Consider the following 19,403-nt stretch of genomic DNA (forward strand, 5'->3'; position numbering starts at 1 on the left):
AGGATAATTCAGATTGTAGATATGGAGTAATGGGTAGAAACTCATCTCGGATTGTAGTTATGCAGTATTGGGGAGCAGTGGTGTTCCTTGCATTTGACATCTCACCATACCCAGCCAGTTCCCTAAGAAAAACACCACAGTACACTAGACATGCTTAAACTTTGAAACAAAAGTGTTTTATTTTGTGGTAAAATAAATTTTGTGAGGCATCTTGTATCTTTCTACTGTTCCGGCAGAAAAATAACTTTTTTTTCATAACAATGGACATCAAGTTGTTTTTTTTTATAGTGTAGGTACATTACAGTTATGTCCCAGTCAACTGAACTTCATCTGAGATAATAATCCAGCAGGGTGTCCAATCAGAAAATCTTTTAAAGTACACCATGTTCATAAGGTCTATAAGTGTGGCAAGAATATGATATTCAAGCATTTCTGATCAATATATTTACATGAAGTAGAGGTGTGCATGATGAATAATAATCTGCTTATATTGTATACGAAGGATGATTCTCAATAGGAATTTTGTCACCAATTGACATAGTTATATATCTCACATCCTGGTATAACCTTAAAATAATCAATTTTTAAGTGCAGGGTCAGATGTTAAGGTTTTTTTTTTAAGTAAATCATTTTGGACAAAAGTATATAACAATAAAGAAAAACTCATCTCATCGGATTTTGTTAGAAAACATTTCAAGATTACATTGTCTATCCCAAAATAGGTTTTTATTAGATTTATCGAATGTGTCTCCAATTACAATCGCTTTCAGAACAGCTGTAAGTATTTTGAGACTATCTGATCCATAATTCCAGATGAGTTTTAGACATTGATCATATACCAGACCGTATTAACGTTTTATAAGAATTCTCCGATAAAAGTCTGGGCAATATTTGTTTGATGAATTTCAGATGGTGCCAGAAGCTGTGCTTAATCGTTGATTATCTGCTTCCATCCAGACAGCCCATTTCTTATTTTTATCTTTCCATAAATTTAGTGCAGTCCATTCTCATTATTTTCTCACATTGTTCATTTCAGAGGAAAGAAAGAATTACAACGATCTAAAACCCTGCCAATCATTGACGTAACCAAAGTAATTCCTGTGGACCAGTCATACCATAAAAAGAAAAGTCCTGGTCGCAAATTCTCAGTTCCTGCACAAATCATCGAAAAAACAGTTTCTGAGTTATCCACAACAGGTAATTCTGAAAAGAATTATACATCTCCTTTTGAATAGGGCTAATTAACAATATTTATTCATAGAAAAATAGGGGTTTTTTTATATGAAAAAGAGGATTGTTATACCTGAGGGAGAAACACTTGTAGTGTCAACAACGCAGTAGTGACCCCATTGTCCCCAAAAAACTCTTCCTTTCATTATACATCTCCTTTTGAATAGGATTCTAAATTAATTTTTTTTTTTGATCCGTCTTCATGAGCCCAGTCAGTGCAGAACAGAAGGATGTTAAACCCCATTTTATTTATGGTGTGGCGAGCAACTAGCACGGCACCCTAAGGTAAATGGGACCTGAAAGGGGAAAATTATCTCCAGCAATACCTTCAGTTCAGTAACCTTGTGGAATATAGAATGTGCAGTGCATCATGATTATCAGCCTATTGAACTTATCAACTTTATTCATAAACTAGGTTTTTGTAAATTCAACTGTTCTGCACGAAGCCAAAAGCAGGAGTGTTTATTAAACCAATTATGTACATCAGATAATAATTACAATTTATCTGTGTGAGCATCTTTCAAAATTTCCAGAAGTTCTGGTGAGGGACTTGGCATCTGTGTATAGTTCTAGGTTTCTGGTGCAAAAAACATTGGGTTAATTTATGATCTAGTTTATTATATTACCTTTGATAACATACATGCACATCCTAATGGCTTTAATAACCTTGTAAAAAGAATCTGGTACTAGATGTGTAACCAGGAAACTCGAGTCTTTATCCTGGAATAATGTAATGAGGTTTTCCACTTGATAACGGAAATGATAATACAAAAGTTATACTGTGGAAGACAGACCAAGAACTTCCACCTACATTTCCTGTGGGAAGTGTAGGGTTGAATCGGTGAAAAATATGATTGATTTTCATTGATGTTCATTTAATACTGATAAATGGTGTATTGCGATGAATTGAGATCTCTTATAAGGTTGTAAATAGAGGATTTTGACCTGGGTCAATTGGTGCTGGAGTAAATAATTTGAAGATATTTCCAGGAATCTTGGCATCAAACAGCATGTCTTTGAGTTCTATTTGTCAATTTTATAGAGCTTGACTTTTCCTTTTAAGATGGTGATTGACCATAGAACATGAAAAGTGTTCTTCAAAATGGACAAACATGTTTGCTAGAAGGCTCTTAGGAGCTGCCCATTATTAAATTGACACACGGTCAATAGTAAGAAAATGGTCTATTAGTTTGTTGGATGGTCTGAATGTAGGGTAAATATCTGATTGGCCATTTCCCTGATTCTGACCGTCTGTGAGAACGTCAAGCTAGTAATTTGGCCGGTTCATGTATTTTAACATTTAATTCCATCTTTCGTCAAGAAAATCGAACTTCATCAAACTCTCTTTGAATGTCTGAATTATCAGCCCAAAACTTGACTATGAATAAAACTTCTCCTGTTCAAAGATACTTTTTGTATTTTTTTGCCATTCAGAAAATTTATCATTCACTTCTATTTGTTTACTCATAAGTTAATTTAGTCCAAGGTTATTTTTAATAGATATGCAGCAGAAATCGCAGTCATGAGCACTGTCTTAATATAGAAATGTGAGCTAAAAATAACAACTATCAATTGAATAAAAAATGAATCTTATTGATTAAATATACATTATGCAAGAGCTAAATCTGCCTATTGCAGGTCTTTCTTTAGACCTGAAATGTTATGAAACTTATTAAGTTGACATTAGTTAACTTATCCAGACCATAATCAACTCTCGAAGTCATCGCTAGTCTGCGATATTAACTGGATTAGGATCCGATGTGCTTCTGAACTTTCATTCATGATTAAATCATGAAATTGATAATCAAGACTATGTTTTTTTATCCTACAGACTTTAGTAATGATGATCGAGGCTAGGCCAAAAATTCAATCGCTAAATTCTTGGTTCAAAGTAGATCAATTTGACTGGAATTTTCAACAAATTCCCATTACATTATCTAGTTCTTACATATTGTAGTGAAAACTGCCAGCTCTTTATCTAATCTCCCATAATGTATCTTTAAGGAATGATAAGTGAACTGTGGTATCAAGAAATTATTAAAGCGCTGTGATACTGATAGCCATTATGGTAGCTACCGGTAGTTAGGATTTATACTTACTGGTAATATGGTTGTTTTAATAGAATATAGTTACTATTGATTTCCAGATTACTTGATTAATGAGTGTAGTAATTTTAAGCCAAATAAGGTCACACAGAATGATTATTTAATTTGTACATGCTGTAACAACATGTCAGTATGATTGATGGCTGGTGTTATCGGGGATATCGATATGGTCAGTTGACCTGAACTGCCTGTCCACTCTCATCTATGAGGTGACTTATAAAATATTGTTATGAATTCTTTGATAGCATCTATTCCATCAAGATTGCAGTCAGTGAGGATTTATTGTATGTCAATCTGTTGGCCGGTGCATCATATTTATATTTAAATGAACTTGTACCACATGTATATTATGTTCAACATGGATAAAATATTATTTAGTACCGTTAGATACATGATTAATGTCAACAAAACAATAGTAAATAAAACTTTTTGTAAAGATTTTTTGTAGCTCGGTATAATCAAAATATAGAAGTGGGCTCCATCCATCTTTCCGTCTTAATTTTGTTTCTGGAACATATCTCATAAATCATTCAAGATATCTTTATGACGGGGAAAATAATTAACCCCGCTACAATGTTACAAAGGAATAAAGGTCTTATGTTATACTCTACTTCATGCAACACTTTTGACAATCAGCTACTGCATCCATAAAAGTTGATTGATACAGATACATGTTTACCTCACCATAACAATGTGGCCAGTCAATTATCTGGTTATTTTAAGCATCAAATAATCTAGTAAGTAAAGGAATACATTTGGTACCCATAGAGGTACCATGATCTTTCTGAAATTCTGCGTACATCTGTAACAAAATGAATGCGACGTGAAGGTGGGGGGGGGGGGGGGGCATCATAATTGTAGTTTGAAATTAAGGCCATAATCCATGTTTAAATTAATGAGACCTGTTGTATGCTATCCCCTTTTCTAAAATTAAATTCTCACATTATCTAGTTTCACAGTACCAAAATCCTTATACTATTGTGTTTTACAGTACCAAAATACTTATACTATCGTGTTTTACAGTACCAAAATTCTCATATCATGTTTTACAGTACTAAAAATAAAATCCTTTTACAGTACCAAATTCTCATATCATATTACCTAACAGTACAAAAAATCTGGTTTTACAGTACCAGAATTGTCATATCATTTTTGGTCCAGTACCAAAATTCTCATATCGTTTTTGTTACAGTACCAAAATTCTCATATTATCTCCTTCTGTATATGTATTTAGACATCAGAGTTGTGTAATAAATATTAGATTGACAAGAAGAAGTAATTCTATTGTAATACAAGACAGTTTTATGAATAAGTTATCAAGGAAGTGATTGATAAACATGAAAATGCATGTTTTATGTTCGGATAAAAACAGCGAATAACATGATGATTATTACTGTCAAGATTATTACGACATATCTAGTCTATTATTATCAGACTGATGGTTGAAACAGCCCCCATCATAATACATGTGACAATTATTGATATGATATTCCATGAAATGACAAAATAAATCACAAGGTTGTTGAACATTTTGATAATTTTACCCGGGGAAGTAAATAACTTGAGAAAGACTTGAGATTATTGACAAAGCTAGAATGACAGTTACAACCTTCATCCATATTTAATGAATTGAAGAAATGTTGTAAGCTGAAAGATGTTGACAGAACATTGCCTCTTAAACAAGAATTTCCTGTCCAATGTTTATCATGCCTTGGGTTTTTACCCTCTACAGCCTTCTATCCATGTTAAATTGGTTTCTAGAAGCTATATTTAAAGCAATGTTCTTAATGATCTTTGCAACTCCATGATCAGATTATGTCAAACATTGTGGACGTAAATGAGACATGGCTGACACCATTGATACTTTTTCCATTTTTCATTCACCGTAAATAAAATATTTCATACATAGACACAATATGTATCCATATGAATCATTACCTATTATTAGCTATTAAAACTTTAACTTATATTCCATAATGAAACTACCGGTACATCTTTTAAGACTCCATATAGAAATTCCCATCTACATGTACAGTAGCACTTTCCTGCGACCTCGCCATCACACGGAAATCATCGCTTACCATACAAGGCAATGCTTACTAATAGAGTTGACTTTCCCGGTCACGTAGGCCAATAGCGGACATTATACTATGCAGAAGTTGTTCATGCCTGTTTACGAGTGCTTAAACTTATTTTGAAGGAATATTACTGGCATGAATTTGAAGCAGGAAAAGGTCCGCACACTTTTCTTCTATCATATTACGAAAATACAACACATAATTTTGCAGGAATATTACTGACATAAATGTGAATACCGTACAGGAATTAAATATGTAAAATAGCGGGGTGCACCTATTTTTATTACGTAAAAATTTGAATATTTAGTTGAAACGTGATTTTTTTGAGAAATATTACTGGCGTGAATTTAAAGCAGGTACAGCGGGGTCAGCACGCTTTTTTTCTATTGTATTACAAAACCACATAATTTTTCAAGAATATTACTGACATAAATGTGAATACTGAACAAGAATTATATATGAAATATACAGAGGTGCACCTATTATTATTACGTATGAATTTGAATATTTTGAAATAGCAACACTGGTTGACACGGTTGCATCTTTTATTTAGTTCTTCGTAAACAAAATATTCCATATTCAGCGCAAAATAATAATAGCTATTCCTATATCCAGGAAGTTCTCGAAGGTATGATTTTAGGATTGACTATTACTTGTTTGTTTCATACTCAGAAGTACTTGAGCTTGAAATGAGCTGACAGGAAAAATAAACTGAAGTGTTTGTTTCATTAACTTAGTAATCCTTCAGTTTTTCTAGTTTACCATTCCTTTCAGGGACTTTATTATATTACAAAATACCTGAACTAACAGTAGCCTACTAAAAAATTGACAATAATCAAATTCAAAGTTTATATATGAAAATTCTGAATGATAACTTTAAAGTCTATAATCTTTGAGAGGCATTTAGTAACTGGATAGAGCAGTAAACTATAACACATACTTATGGAAAAACAGCTACTTGTTTATTTGGGCGATGTTTCGAAGAGTATTCTCTCAACGTTATCAAGCTAATGATAGCTTTAAAGACTAAAGATGTTACATATTATGGAGAAAGATATTTCTCAAAAGAGAAGGTATCTGTCAAAAGCATGCTGTTTTAAATTTAAAACTCTTAAAGGTCAATATTGGTGCCAGTCATTATCACATATGTGATAGAACTGGTTAAACACGTTCCAAATATTATTTTATCACAGAGATCATCGCTACGATAGAGGCGTAAATCAATGCTTCAACAATCGGAAATGACGACGCAACTTTTAGTCTTCGAAAGAATTATTAGTGGGCAGAAATTCGTCCATGTACCTGTTATCACCCATCACTTCAATCAGTTATATAGAGGGATAACTCGTGTTTTCCTTTTGCGTTCGTCATTTCCGATTGTTGAAACATTGATTATGCCTCTATCGTAGCGATGATCTCTGTGATAAAATAATATTAGGAACGTGTTTAACCAGTTCTATCACATATATGATAATGACTGGCACCAATATTGTCCTTTAACCACATAATTTTTATGTACCGGTATGTTTGAAATTCTGGTTATTGTGAAGTTTTTATCGACACGTTTACGAATTTTGTATTGAAAGGCTGAAGGAAAGTTGATAGATTTTAGAGATTAAATAGTTTGAGAGAATTACTTTTAAAAGGTGGTTAAACTGTTGTGTCAAGGGAGATAACTTCTATAACTTTTCACCATGAAAACTAGTTTAAGACTAGTAAGCCTCTATTGACGAACTACAATCCTGTGTACCGAATTAAGGGGATACAGTTACTAGTCTTTGTACAATTGCGGGTAGTAATTGTTTTCCAGTTGACTTCCATGTTAGTTTCAGCATGGACCTTATAATGTATTATAAGGTCCATGGTTTCAGGCAATGTCTCGGGGCCTCACAATAATGAATTTTCAGTACTATAAAGAGACCGAACTCTTGATACATATTCGTCCATCACGTAGAAATAAAAATTGGGATTTTCTGCACCAACTGTGCTAATGAAGACAGTCATCACATAGAACTGCCATACTAGTCATGGCCTCAACCGTATAGAATTATCTTTTCTCATTTCAGCCTATTTACCACAATGTGCCAAATATCGTCGCTCCAACAGTATAGACAGGAAGAGTTATTCCCGGACATTTTTCCGAAGAAGTAAGTAAGATATATGTGTGTACTTTATTTCATTATCCACAGACATAGTTTGACACATCACTATGGCAGTATGGTAAATATAGAAACATTTAATCATTTACACCAGTATATCTGGCTTTCTACATAAAAAAAGGAATTTACATAGGTTGTCTGCACTCCAGTAAAGATTACTGCTTCCTGGTGCTATACATCCTTATTGTATTAAAAGTAGTGGACATGTATTTATATCACAATGGAACCAAGGAATAAAAGACAGCAAGGTCATTGATCCATCTTGTAGATGGATCAGTCTGTCTTTCAGGAAACTACTCTTGGAAAATGTCAAGAGTGAAATAGATTTAAAATAGTTTACAAGATTAACTGGTTAGACATAACAGCTGGTTGGTGTTTAAGGTCATTGTAGACAGCATAACATGTTGAAAAATGTATATTTGAATCTAGTAGTTGAAGGGAGATAACTGGTGAATGGTTACTGTTATATTCATCAAATTATTGTAAACTCTGTTTCCAGTTGACAATTATTCAGCAATCTATGCAGGAATACTGCAAAATTAAACACAGACATTATAGCAATGTACCAAGTATGTTTTTATACACCAACATTTTGTTTGTGGGCACTCTACGGGTCACAATTTTTATCCGATTTTGACGAAACTTGAAATATAGATTTATATTCCAAAGATCTTGGTTACTTTCAATATTGGTTGGCATGTATTGGACCTTAACTTAATGAAATATGCCCCCTGATTGTACAATTAAAAAAACATGTTTTTAGCTTGTGGACATTATAGAGGTCACAATTATATACCGATTTTGATGAAACTGAAATGCCCAAAGCTCTTGGTTCCTTTTCATAATGGTGCATATCAGACTGTAACTTGATTGTATGAAAAATCGTATGTTTAGCTTGTGGACCATCCCAATATAGTACCGTTAGACCCTAATGATGGTTGAGTTTGAATTTCGTGAAAATCTGACTGAAACTGCCCGACAAAATGGCCACTCCTCGCATGCAAATGTAAAATGTATGTAGTGTAAAAGTATGTGATACCAAGGTTTTGGACCCTCTAGCGGTCACAATTTTTATTCGATTTTGATGAAACTTAAAATACGTATTTAAATCCCAAAGATCTCAGTTCCTGTTGATATTCATGTATATTGGACCATCAATTCCTGAATTATGGCCCCTGATTGTAGGAAAAAGTCATATATTTAACTTGTGGAACCTCTAAAAGTCACAGTTCTGATCCAATTTTAAAAACCAGTTCAAATATATCACGGTAACACCCTAATGACAGTTTAGTTTGAATTTTGTGAAAATCGGACTGAAACTGCCAGACAAAATGATCGCTTTTTTGCTTGATTTTGATGAAACTTATCTATCCCAAAGACCTTGGTTTCTTTTGATATTGTCTCATGTCCAACCATAACATTCTGGATTATGGCCCCTGACAGTTTAGTTTGAATTTTGTGAAAATCGGACTGAAACTGCCAGACAAAATGATCGCTTTTTTGCTTGATTTTGATGAAACTTATCTATCCCAAAGACCTTGGTTTCTTTTGATATTGTCTCATGTCCAACCATAACATTCTGGATTATGGCCCCTGATTGTACAAAAGATCGCTTGGCTTATTAACGCAGTGGAGGCCACAGTTTTTAGAAGATTATTTGATTTGTAGCATGAAGAACCTTCTATTCTGGAGTTGCCTCCTTTTCTAAAGGTTTGTTTTACGTGATACAGTTTTTAACAGTTTTTTGTTGGATTTGGGGACAAACTACCAATGTTCTACCTGCCACAACCTTCCAATCCAGGGTTATCCCTCTTTTCCCAAAACCTTGTTGACAAGATGGAGGCTGTAGTTTTTAACAGTTCATCCTTTCACAGCCCTAATTTTTCATGACCGATGAACCCTGATTCGTAAACTTGGTGTGATGAAGCTTGGGATAGGAGTAGGTGAACCATAGAACTTTATTTAGCATTATCAAAATCTGGTCAATGTCCAATTGTTTACCTTTTGAATAAGTTGCTGTCTTTGGCTACCTTTTTTTTGGAGCAATTGCAGTTTAAAGTATAAACTTAGAGGCTTCAATTTGAAACCTGGATCCAATGGAATATCAAATCTGTCGTTAGTATTTAAATCATAGGCTACACATGTAGTGTAGAAATTACATCATTATTCTAGAACATTATTATGATAGTATTGATACAACTGTAGTCTACCCAAACTTTGATTGGTTATTTGAAAAATCAAGATGAAAATTGACAATCTGATTAGCTGATGAGAATCAATAAAAAATATTCATTAACATAAGTTAACCTTATTAGGTATTAAGCAATATCAATTGTTGACATTTATACGATATTATCTTTAGGGTTTATTTGGTCTTTTAATCAGCAGACTCTTGCTACTTTCAAGGTTAAATCGGTCAGTTGAAGCTCTTAGGCTTTACCTTAGGTTAAAAAAATCTTGTACTACTTGTCTCTGATTTTTATCAAATGTCCTTCAGGAAGACTACATTTCAACTGCGTCTTGGTTTTAATATTGACATAGATTTATAAACATATAAAAAGTTTATTATGTTCAAGATAGTAATTTACACCATAAATTCAATTTTTCAGGGCACATTAATTTTAGAATAGGAGCTGTAGTTCTATCGGATTGTTCACAGAAGTCTCTGTTCTTGAAAATTTCGATATCAAATATTAAGTAAAAAATAAGCAAAACATTACTTACAAAGGGAAGTATTTGTTATAAGCTTTATAATGGGGTTTAATATGATAATAAGTAGGTGATTGCCTTGAAATAATACAATGTAATAAATGAAGTTGAACAGTGTATTTAATATTATACATGATATATACACACAGTAGGTAAATACACATAGATTAAGATTAGTGATTATAGGATTATAAACATGGAGTCACAGATTAAGATTATTATAAGTTTAAATTTGTTTGGTAGGTAACACAGACTTTTCTGATCATGTCAGATATGTGTTGTGAAATATGTTGGCCTCCACGTGGAAATAATGTTAAAAAATGGAATAGTAATGTACCCTAAATGGAGTTTGTGCTTTGGTAGGTAAAATCATTCAATTGAATAATATGCGTATATTACTCACACCATTCAGATCATTTTTACTGGCCATTTTACTCCAGAGTTCTAACATATGATTACATTCTTGAAATTATGATGACTGAAGACTTTATACAAATAATGTGATTTTCATTAATTATAAATTTATATATTGAGGGTTAGACAAAAATTATTTGTTTTGTATTAGAGTTCTGAGTAAATATAGGACTAAAATAGATCATGTATTTTTGTACCAGGAACTGGTCCCCATGCACTACTCATCTGTTGTTTGATCTTTGCGGGACACTCTTCAAAAGAGCCCAATTGACTTGAAACTTGGCATGCTTGTTCCTTGGACAATTGGACATAGATTGACAGGCATCAATTTTGAATATGACATCACAATTCCAAGATGTCTGCATCATAGTCAGTTCCTGGTTCAACCAGAAACCCCCACTAGGTATAAGGTACCCAACTTGGTAGTCTTGTACAATCATTGAATAGATGGCAATCCTGTACAACGCAGCCCAACCCTTGGACCAGTCAGTCAACTGACATCCCTCCTCCTCCAGGAACCTCGAGGATAGGAAAGTTAATCATTTAACTATATTTTGAAGTGGGTGGGGAACTTGGATGGATGACCAAATGGTCTAACCTGTGAGCTTTAGATCTGTCATCCATTCAAGTATCATGGATTTACCTGTGCATGACAAGGAGTAGGATCACCTGCCTAACCTTGTTGGTTTTCATTGGATACTCCAGTCTCTTCCCACTGCTAAAGATCCTAAGCGCAAGTAAATTATTGAAATAAAGATAACAATATGATAGTCCATGAAATGGCCTGATTTTTGTTGAGTGAACAATAATCCCTGTTCCTTTCTTTTGATTCCATTGTTTTTCTAAGGATTAAAGGAGCTAAATCGCTAACATTTGGGACCTAGAAATTGACACAAAGTGGGTCGGAACTCATATAATACTGTAATATGAATGTATATAAACTGATATACATTCAATGGTTTCCGTTTTTACTCTAATTTCAAATCAGTTATGTTCTGCGAAATAAGTCAGCAGTCTCAATCGAATGCAAATTTCTAGCGCCTGGTTATTCCAGTCTACATATGCCGTTTGGTTTGGTGCAATATGTCTAGCCTCGCTCCTCGAGTCTCTTGCTAGAACTGGGGCTGAAACGCATTATGGTACACGATTCGTGTACCAATGGTAAAATGTTTATTTTGTCTTAAATATTGGATATCAGAAGCCCACATTTTTCCGGTAAGATCACAGCATCAATGTTGCTTTAAATTGACAAATAATTTGTGTTTTCAATGTTGAAGATTTTGGATGATATTGAGTTAGAGACTTAGCTACTTTAAACATGGAATGGAAAGTTTTAAAGAAATGTACCTTCGAGTATACCCGAATCATCAGTTCTATTTGTAATGACCATGATAAATCAAATTATAGGCCAAAACTGCTGATGAATAAATCCACACATTAAAATACTTTTATGTCAGTGTATCAACCACTATAAGCGTGATGTTGCCAGCACAGCGTGTGTATTACTCACATGTCCATTTATAGTCTGCTATGTAATAGATAATGGAGGCTATGTTAAAATTTATAGATTGTCAAAAAAAGGTTTCCCTTCAAGTATCCTGCTATATATGTTTTTGATAGTTTGGAAATGTTTCCATTCTATAGTGATGAGTTATGATCAGAAGTGTTCAAGAAATATATTTGTTATTTGCGTACCTTTATGATGATTATGTTTATGGATACGGGTGTGTCATTATTGTAATATCTGATACATATGATTATTATAATTAATACACAGCTGCATCGTTTCATTCCAACGTCCACTTTCACCTTGGGTCATATCGCAGACAAGTGTTTACTGGGAAACTTGCAAGAGCCAAATGATAGGCCCGTCTCGCATAGGTAGGAGACAGCAGATCGATTAGGTGGCCTATTCGATTCTGTTCCCTTTAGGTAAAGACACAATGCCTTTTGAGTGGTAGCGTAGCGTCCAAGGTAAATTTTCACCCAAAGAAGTTGCTCCTGGTCTAAGTAATAGGGTATTGCATCATTATGTATTAATATTTATACTCCCACATTAAGAAAAAGGCAAGGCATTATAAGTAGTCCGGGGTCTGAACTGACACACAATCTAGATTCATATTAACGTGCACATGAATTGTCACATGATCAGTATACACATAGATTGATATCACTACAAAACTATATCTTTAATCTGTAAATCAATTTATGATCAGGCAGAAGATCCTGGTACTGCAACCAAGATATTTTAATCTTTATAGCAACTGTGAAATGTAAAAATTTGAGAGTTACTTTTCTATAGCATGAACAGAATGACAATTCTGCCGTCATGTCATGTCTTGTTTGGATTTAAAGAGACAGTTTGGTTATAAATCATATTTTATCTCATATAAATTATTTGACTTGTAAATTGAATACTTCTTCACCAAGTCGTGTTTGTCACTTATAATTGTCAAAATACTCTAATATTTTAAACTAGACTTGACATGAAATCTGTATTTATAATAAATTACTTAAGGATACGCAATCCCTCGAAAGTACCAGTATTTATAGGGCAGTTATTTCCAGTAAAAATATAGAAAATTTGGTATAGTAGAATCAGTATTCAGCAGCCACTCAAAAGAATTTTCATGAGTGACCTCTTACTAGAAGTGCCCTCTTTATAAAATCTCAGTGTTTGTTAGTGCTGATATCCAGTAACATTTTAAGCATAGATGCATCTAGAGTAAACATCGGTACTCGCATTGATGCATCGGTAAATTTGCTTGTCATTGAAACCTCACTATTCGAACAAATATTCTTTGACTTAAAATCTCCAGTATAAATTCAACAATATTTATCCCTTTTTGTTTAGAAAATGCATGAATTATTTTTACTTTACCCAAAAAGTTTTTGTCAAAAAAAACTATTGCAGTATTTTTCAGTGATTTTCAGGGGTTGTAACTGTGTGTAATATAATATTATTTTTTAAGTCAAACTTTACATCTTCACTGTGTAGAGGCACTGTGTTGGATCTTTTCCATACTAGGTTCAAAGATGTCAATTAATAATTGAACTCTGGCTTGTCTTCTAAAACAGTAGAACCACAGTGTTCTTTTTTATAGATAATTGAAAGATGATAGCATGTCTCGTTTCCTGTGGTGTTTATTACAAGATTGTTCAGCTAGGCATAAGGTGGAAACCTATTAAAATTCAGAATTGTGCATCAATTTTTGTATTTCCACATTTTAAAGTGGTTGTATATGTTGCATTTGTCCTTCTGTTCTTTGATTCACCCAGTTTGTAATCTCGGTGCAGGTGAGATATTTTTAAAAACCTTCTAGGTTGTATTAAATTACTCATGGACATGAACCTTGAAATTCAAAGCTGTGCATCAGTTATTAGCAGAGTTATTGCACCTGCCATCAAAACATTGTTATCATTTTACAGGACAGATTTATTTATTGAACTTGTTGAGCTTATTCAACTACCTATTGACATGAACCCTAACAGATGCATACATCACTTTTTTGCAGAGTTATTACCTTAGTCATCGAAATCTTGTAAACGCTGTGAAGGCCCGTTTTTAACTTGTTGGGATCGTTTGACTAGTAATAAGGATGAACACTATTAAAATTAAGTATTTCATATCAGTTAATTGCAGAGTTATGACCCTTGTGTCAAAAAAAATTGTCCTATTGATCAGCAGGCCATGGTTTATTGAGCATTTTATCATTAAAGTGGGGTAAGAATAGGACATGAGACCGTGGATTACAACAAAACCAAATTAAAATGTTATGGTCTATTTGTTCTTGGTTCTTTAATCAGATATCCATAGTTTAATAATGGGTGGATCTATATTACTGACTGTAATACAAATTATTTATAGTATTAGTCATGCTGAACATACACACTTGTTCATTATACAATCTTGTATGCATGCTTAATTATAGTGCTCAATTGGCAAATAATCAAAGGATATTTTTAATGTGCATTGTTATGGTATTGATGTAATGAGAAATAATAGATAAAATATTTTTAATTTGAATAGAAATATTTAAATTTGTCTACATTGCAATAAGAATATTGTAATCAAATGTTATTGCAATTTTAATAAATTTGGAAAATAACTGTTAACAATTTATTATTACTTGTAAAAAAGGACATAGTCTGTGAAGGAAAAAAAACTTTCAAAAACTATTATAGTAGGTTCCATGTCTTCCTCTTAACTGAAATAGGAACCAAATGTATATTGGAGTGGATTCTTGACAATAATACCCACTTAAGATAACAAAGTATATAAAACTATTAATATTTGTGAAAGCCATTAACTGTTTCGCCCACACAATCATCGAATTCTTTGTTTACTGAAAAATGTGATTTCACAGAAGTAGAATTTTATTTATGGCATCAAAATAAGTGGTCAGACACGGACAAAGTCTGATCGAATCTGAGACTTGTCAGGTGAAACTTCCAAACGGACTGTCATTTTGTTCATGGAAAAATTTATCAGGCTTGGTATCTATACAATATAGAAGAATATATAAAACTGGAAGTCAGTGATAAAATATAGCTTTTAAACCTATTAAAAATATTCAATCTGAAAAGAACTCTTTGACAATCTATGACTTTGGATGCTGTCAACATCAGAAGAAATTAATATCATAATGTGTTTACTGTGGACTAGATATTTCCCACAGGTAGTTATTTGTTGAAATAATAAGGGATATAAATTGTATTCTTGTACTGTGTGGGCCTTTAAGATTGCTTCATGTCAAATAGTTACCGTATAGTATTAAGGTTTTCGTGGTAAATCTATCAGGCCAGATATCTTAAATAGTTTTTAAAAGAATATTTTAAGTAAGCCAAGCTCATCTCATGACAGGAAATTAAACTGAAAATACAAAAATCAATAAATTACATAAAAAAAGTCAACTAAACTGATGCACAATATTCCACATAAAACTGACAATTTATCTTTTTTTAAAAACGATTTTACGTCATACATTTCATAACCATAGAGAAAATTTTGATTTATCAAGAAATTAACAACATTAAATGAAAGAAGAGAAAATCAGTTAAGGCCCTTTCTTAAATCAAAATAAATTGTAAAATGTCAGATTGAGTCAAGGGTACTTATAAATAACATGACTGTTATTGTTAATAATAGATGATTTCTTGTGTCTTAAATTAAATAGCAGAAGAAATGTATAATTCTATAATGGAATATTCTTCACCAAAATATCACTCTTTTTTCTTGTATTTAAATGGGTATTTTCAGTTAATTGTACCTAATTCATTAAGTACAAACAGTGTACTGGTACCTAATAAATCCTTTATTTTTCGAAAAGATTTCTTGACATTGTGATTTCCCTAAACCCACCTGGCTAACTCTCTCTGCATCCATATTAGATATTGTATATCAATATACTTCAGCCTTTGCTTGAAAATCTTCAATGTAATGGAACTTCGGAAATGTGATCTTTATTGCAACTTAACAAACTACTTGGAATGTGTATCAAAAACTAATTAATATTATTATTAAATATGGGCAAAGGTTTGAAAATATACAGGTGTCTAGATAATACTTGTCTATGAAGTTACCTGTAGGTATATACACCTGTTTACATTAATATCAGTAGGTAATGTAAACATAGATTTTTTTGTGAATTCCTTATTCATCGCGAAGATATAAAGATCTTTACATCTAATATATAGATTTATATACAGGTAGTATACATGTAGGTAATTTGTACTGTCTGATATATAACATATAAATATTAATGTGATTTGACACATTTATTGTTGTAAGTCGAGATTTCAAGTGGCCTTTCATGAGTTGATTTTGACATGAAATTTACAGCCAAAGATAAGAGGCATGTCCATGAATTTCTATAAAAATCTCCAAGGAATAGCTTAATCTATTTCCCCGAACTTATACCCTAACTTATTGTAGATTTAACATTTGTTATTTGTCAGGGAGTTAAACAGGGTTACATATTTAACCCTGTTTTATTTGTATATGTAGTTCATGTAATAATGGATTATCAAGTGATTATAACTTGCTATTTTTAAAAGGAATAATATTACATGTGATTTGGTAGTCAGGAGTGTCTAAAGTATGGGTAAAAAAGAAAGAACAGTTACTTCTAGGTTGATATATTTATTTCTCGTCATTCCATCTATTATAAGGCATTCAGTGTTAATGTGTGTGAGTGTCCAAAATCAACAAGAATTCTCCGCGTTTATTCAAACAAAAGCTCATCATTCCGAGGATTTTCTTCTGTTTAAAATGCTTGAATAAATGTTTGAAATTTTGTCTAAATAAAGTGAAATCCTGAGGCTACACTTTATTGTGTATAAAGAGCTATGATAAACACTCAGTAGCTAAAGGACATTTGGAGACAATTTTATTGAAGGGAAATCTTAAACGACCAGAAGTATAATACTTAATAGTGATTATTATCTTTATGTGTTGCCAAGTAGTCTATTTTTGATTTTCTGATTGTGTACACATTCTGACAATTTGAAACATTCTATTTCTCAATATCAGACAAGAACGAAGAAATACAATATATTAAGTGTTACAGAATTGACTGATGAGGACGGACAATAGCAACTCTTTGAGGTTTTTCGTTTGATGTGTTCATTAGAAGTTAATGAATATATGTGCTGTGTATTATGAAAATGAATCGCGTCTTGTGACATGTTGTATTGTATGACCCTAGGTCTGCCCACAATGACACATTATTAATGGAAGGAAATGACAAATCTATGGTTTGTTCATCTTCTGATGTTATTATTATTGAATCACAATTTTAGACTGCAAGATATAAAACGGAGCCATTTGTTTTTATGCATCTAGATATAAGGGTTTAAATTTAAATTCTTATGTTTCATTGTGTTTCGTCAGAAAGCTAGAATTACAAATATTGTTCTTTTTCTAATTACCAGGACTTAGAGTATAATCTTTTATTTCTCTTTGAAGTATTTACAAACAGATCTTTTTCCTGGGGGAAAAAAATGTGGTAATTGTTATTTCGGTTTTTATCCTGATTCTAGGATCAGGTTGGAATCATTATCTGGATAGTTTAAGGTGATTTGCAACATAATTCCATGGATCAATTGCTAGGAGTCCAATCCAATGGTAAATTAACTCTGGTCTTTTAATGGAAATAACTAACTGTACATTAAATCTATTTACATAACTACTTATAAACAACGTATCTGTGTTATCATATGTTATATGTAAAGTAGCAGAACATTAAAAAAACGTATTTTAATCTTCAAAAGGATTATTATTGAAATTAAGACAAGAGAGAAAATATACACATTAGAACGTGGGAGCTGAAGCTTTAAACAAAGAAATTACAAAAGCAACAGTAGGGAATCTTACATGGAGTATTATTTTTTGTCACCTGGTGAAATAAACCCCCTCAGTCTTTAGGTTGTGAAAAGAGGGGATTAACAAAATTAACTTCACTTCACTTGTCAAATAACTACAGGGATGAGCAGTGTTAGAGGTATTAACAGACTTCACAGGTGATAATACCAATATTTGGAATACGATTTACGACCAGAAATTAACCCAGTAAATTAGGAAACTCCCATATTGTAACAGTGACAGTATGCATATATCAAATCTAAAGTTAGGTAAAATGGAAACCAAGCTAAAGGACATAAAACGATCGTCATCACTAAGAATAAAGACAGACTTTTTACATTTTTTACCATGGAATAGAAGTGACAGTTATCGTGTAAAATCTAAAGATGTACGCCGTAGACCTAGTAAGTATATGTTGTCATTGATTAATCCGTCAGGTATTTTTAAATGGCATGCATGGAATGGAGTCGGGTGTCTTACCATTGTTCACCAACTAAGCTAATTAAAAAGCGCTTGCAGTGTGCTCTGGGAGAAAATTGGGCCCAGACAGTGGTGCTACAGCCTACTTTTATATTGATTTCCAACTTGTCAGGAGATCTTTAACATGCTTCAAATAACATACGCTACATAGGAATAACTAGATGCTTAATCTTGCCAGATGCTACATTGAACACTATTGCCATGGGAAAAACTTCAGGATCTTTCTTGACCAAACCCTGGACCTCCTGGTGAGTGAGCCAGCACCAAACTCACTAAGCCAATGTGTCTCAAGATTTCTTTTTTAATTTAAGCTCATTACTTACACACTATAAATTAATTTTATGTGCTAATCAGATATATTTATCAATAATATCTAAACATGATATAGAATTTCAAATTAGATATATTTAACAATAATAGTCTAAAAAATAGGATTTCAAATTAGATATGTTTAACAATAATAGTCTAAAAAATAGGATTTCAAATTAGATATATTTAACAATAATAGTCTAAACAAAATAATATAGGATGGTCTTGATAGCAATTTAATTTAATTATATTTAGAAAAGTATGGATTGGGTGTTCTGTAATAAAATTTGTATTATTGCTGTCAAAAGAAACTAGTTTATTAAATATCATGTGTTATAACTAGGACTGTCACATGAGCAATAAATAACTAAAATCCTTGCAGACAATTGTTGTCAGTTTCTTGTTTTGTGATGTATCTTTAGCAGTCACATCATTTTCATGGGATATGATCATATTTGCAGGGTCAACCTATGCCATGCTTTACATGATTTATTTTAAAGAACTAGAACATTCAGGATATTTTTACTAGAATCACTGCCTTTTTTTTAGGATTCCG

The 19,403-nt window shown here is 32.5% G+C and overlaps 1 protein-coding gene across 6 annotated transcripts in view; it reads left to right on the forward strand.

Moving 5' to 3' along the window:
- Nucleotides 1-19,403, forward strand: part of LOC126810215 (ankyrin repeat and fibronectin type-III domain-containing protein 1) — a 104,299-nt gene that overhangs the window by 63,664 nt on the left and 21,232 nt on the right. For 5 of the 6 annotated variants that reach the window (XM_050535182.2, XM_050535180.2, XM_050535183.2 and 2 more), the window contains 2 exons: nt 1,037-1,197; nt 7,480-7,560. In XM_050535182.2, the coding sequence (XP_050391139.1) occupies nt 1,037-1,197; nt 7,480-7,560 (242 nt within the window). Of the gene's footprint in view, nt 1-1,036; nt 1,198-7,479; nt 7,561-16,908; nt 18,463-19,403 lie in introns of those variants that run through there. The other variant, XM_050535184.2, reaches the window with a different exon arrangement.

The sequence above is a fragment of the Patella vulgata genome, chromosome 2 (assembly GCF_932274485.2).
Source record: "Patella vulgata chromosome 2, xgPatVulg1.2, whole genome shotgun sequence".
In the NCBI taxonomy this organism is placed as follows: Eukaryota; Metazoa; Mollusca; class Gastropoda; family Patellidae; genus Patella; species Patella vulgata.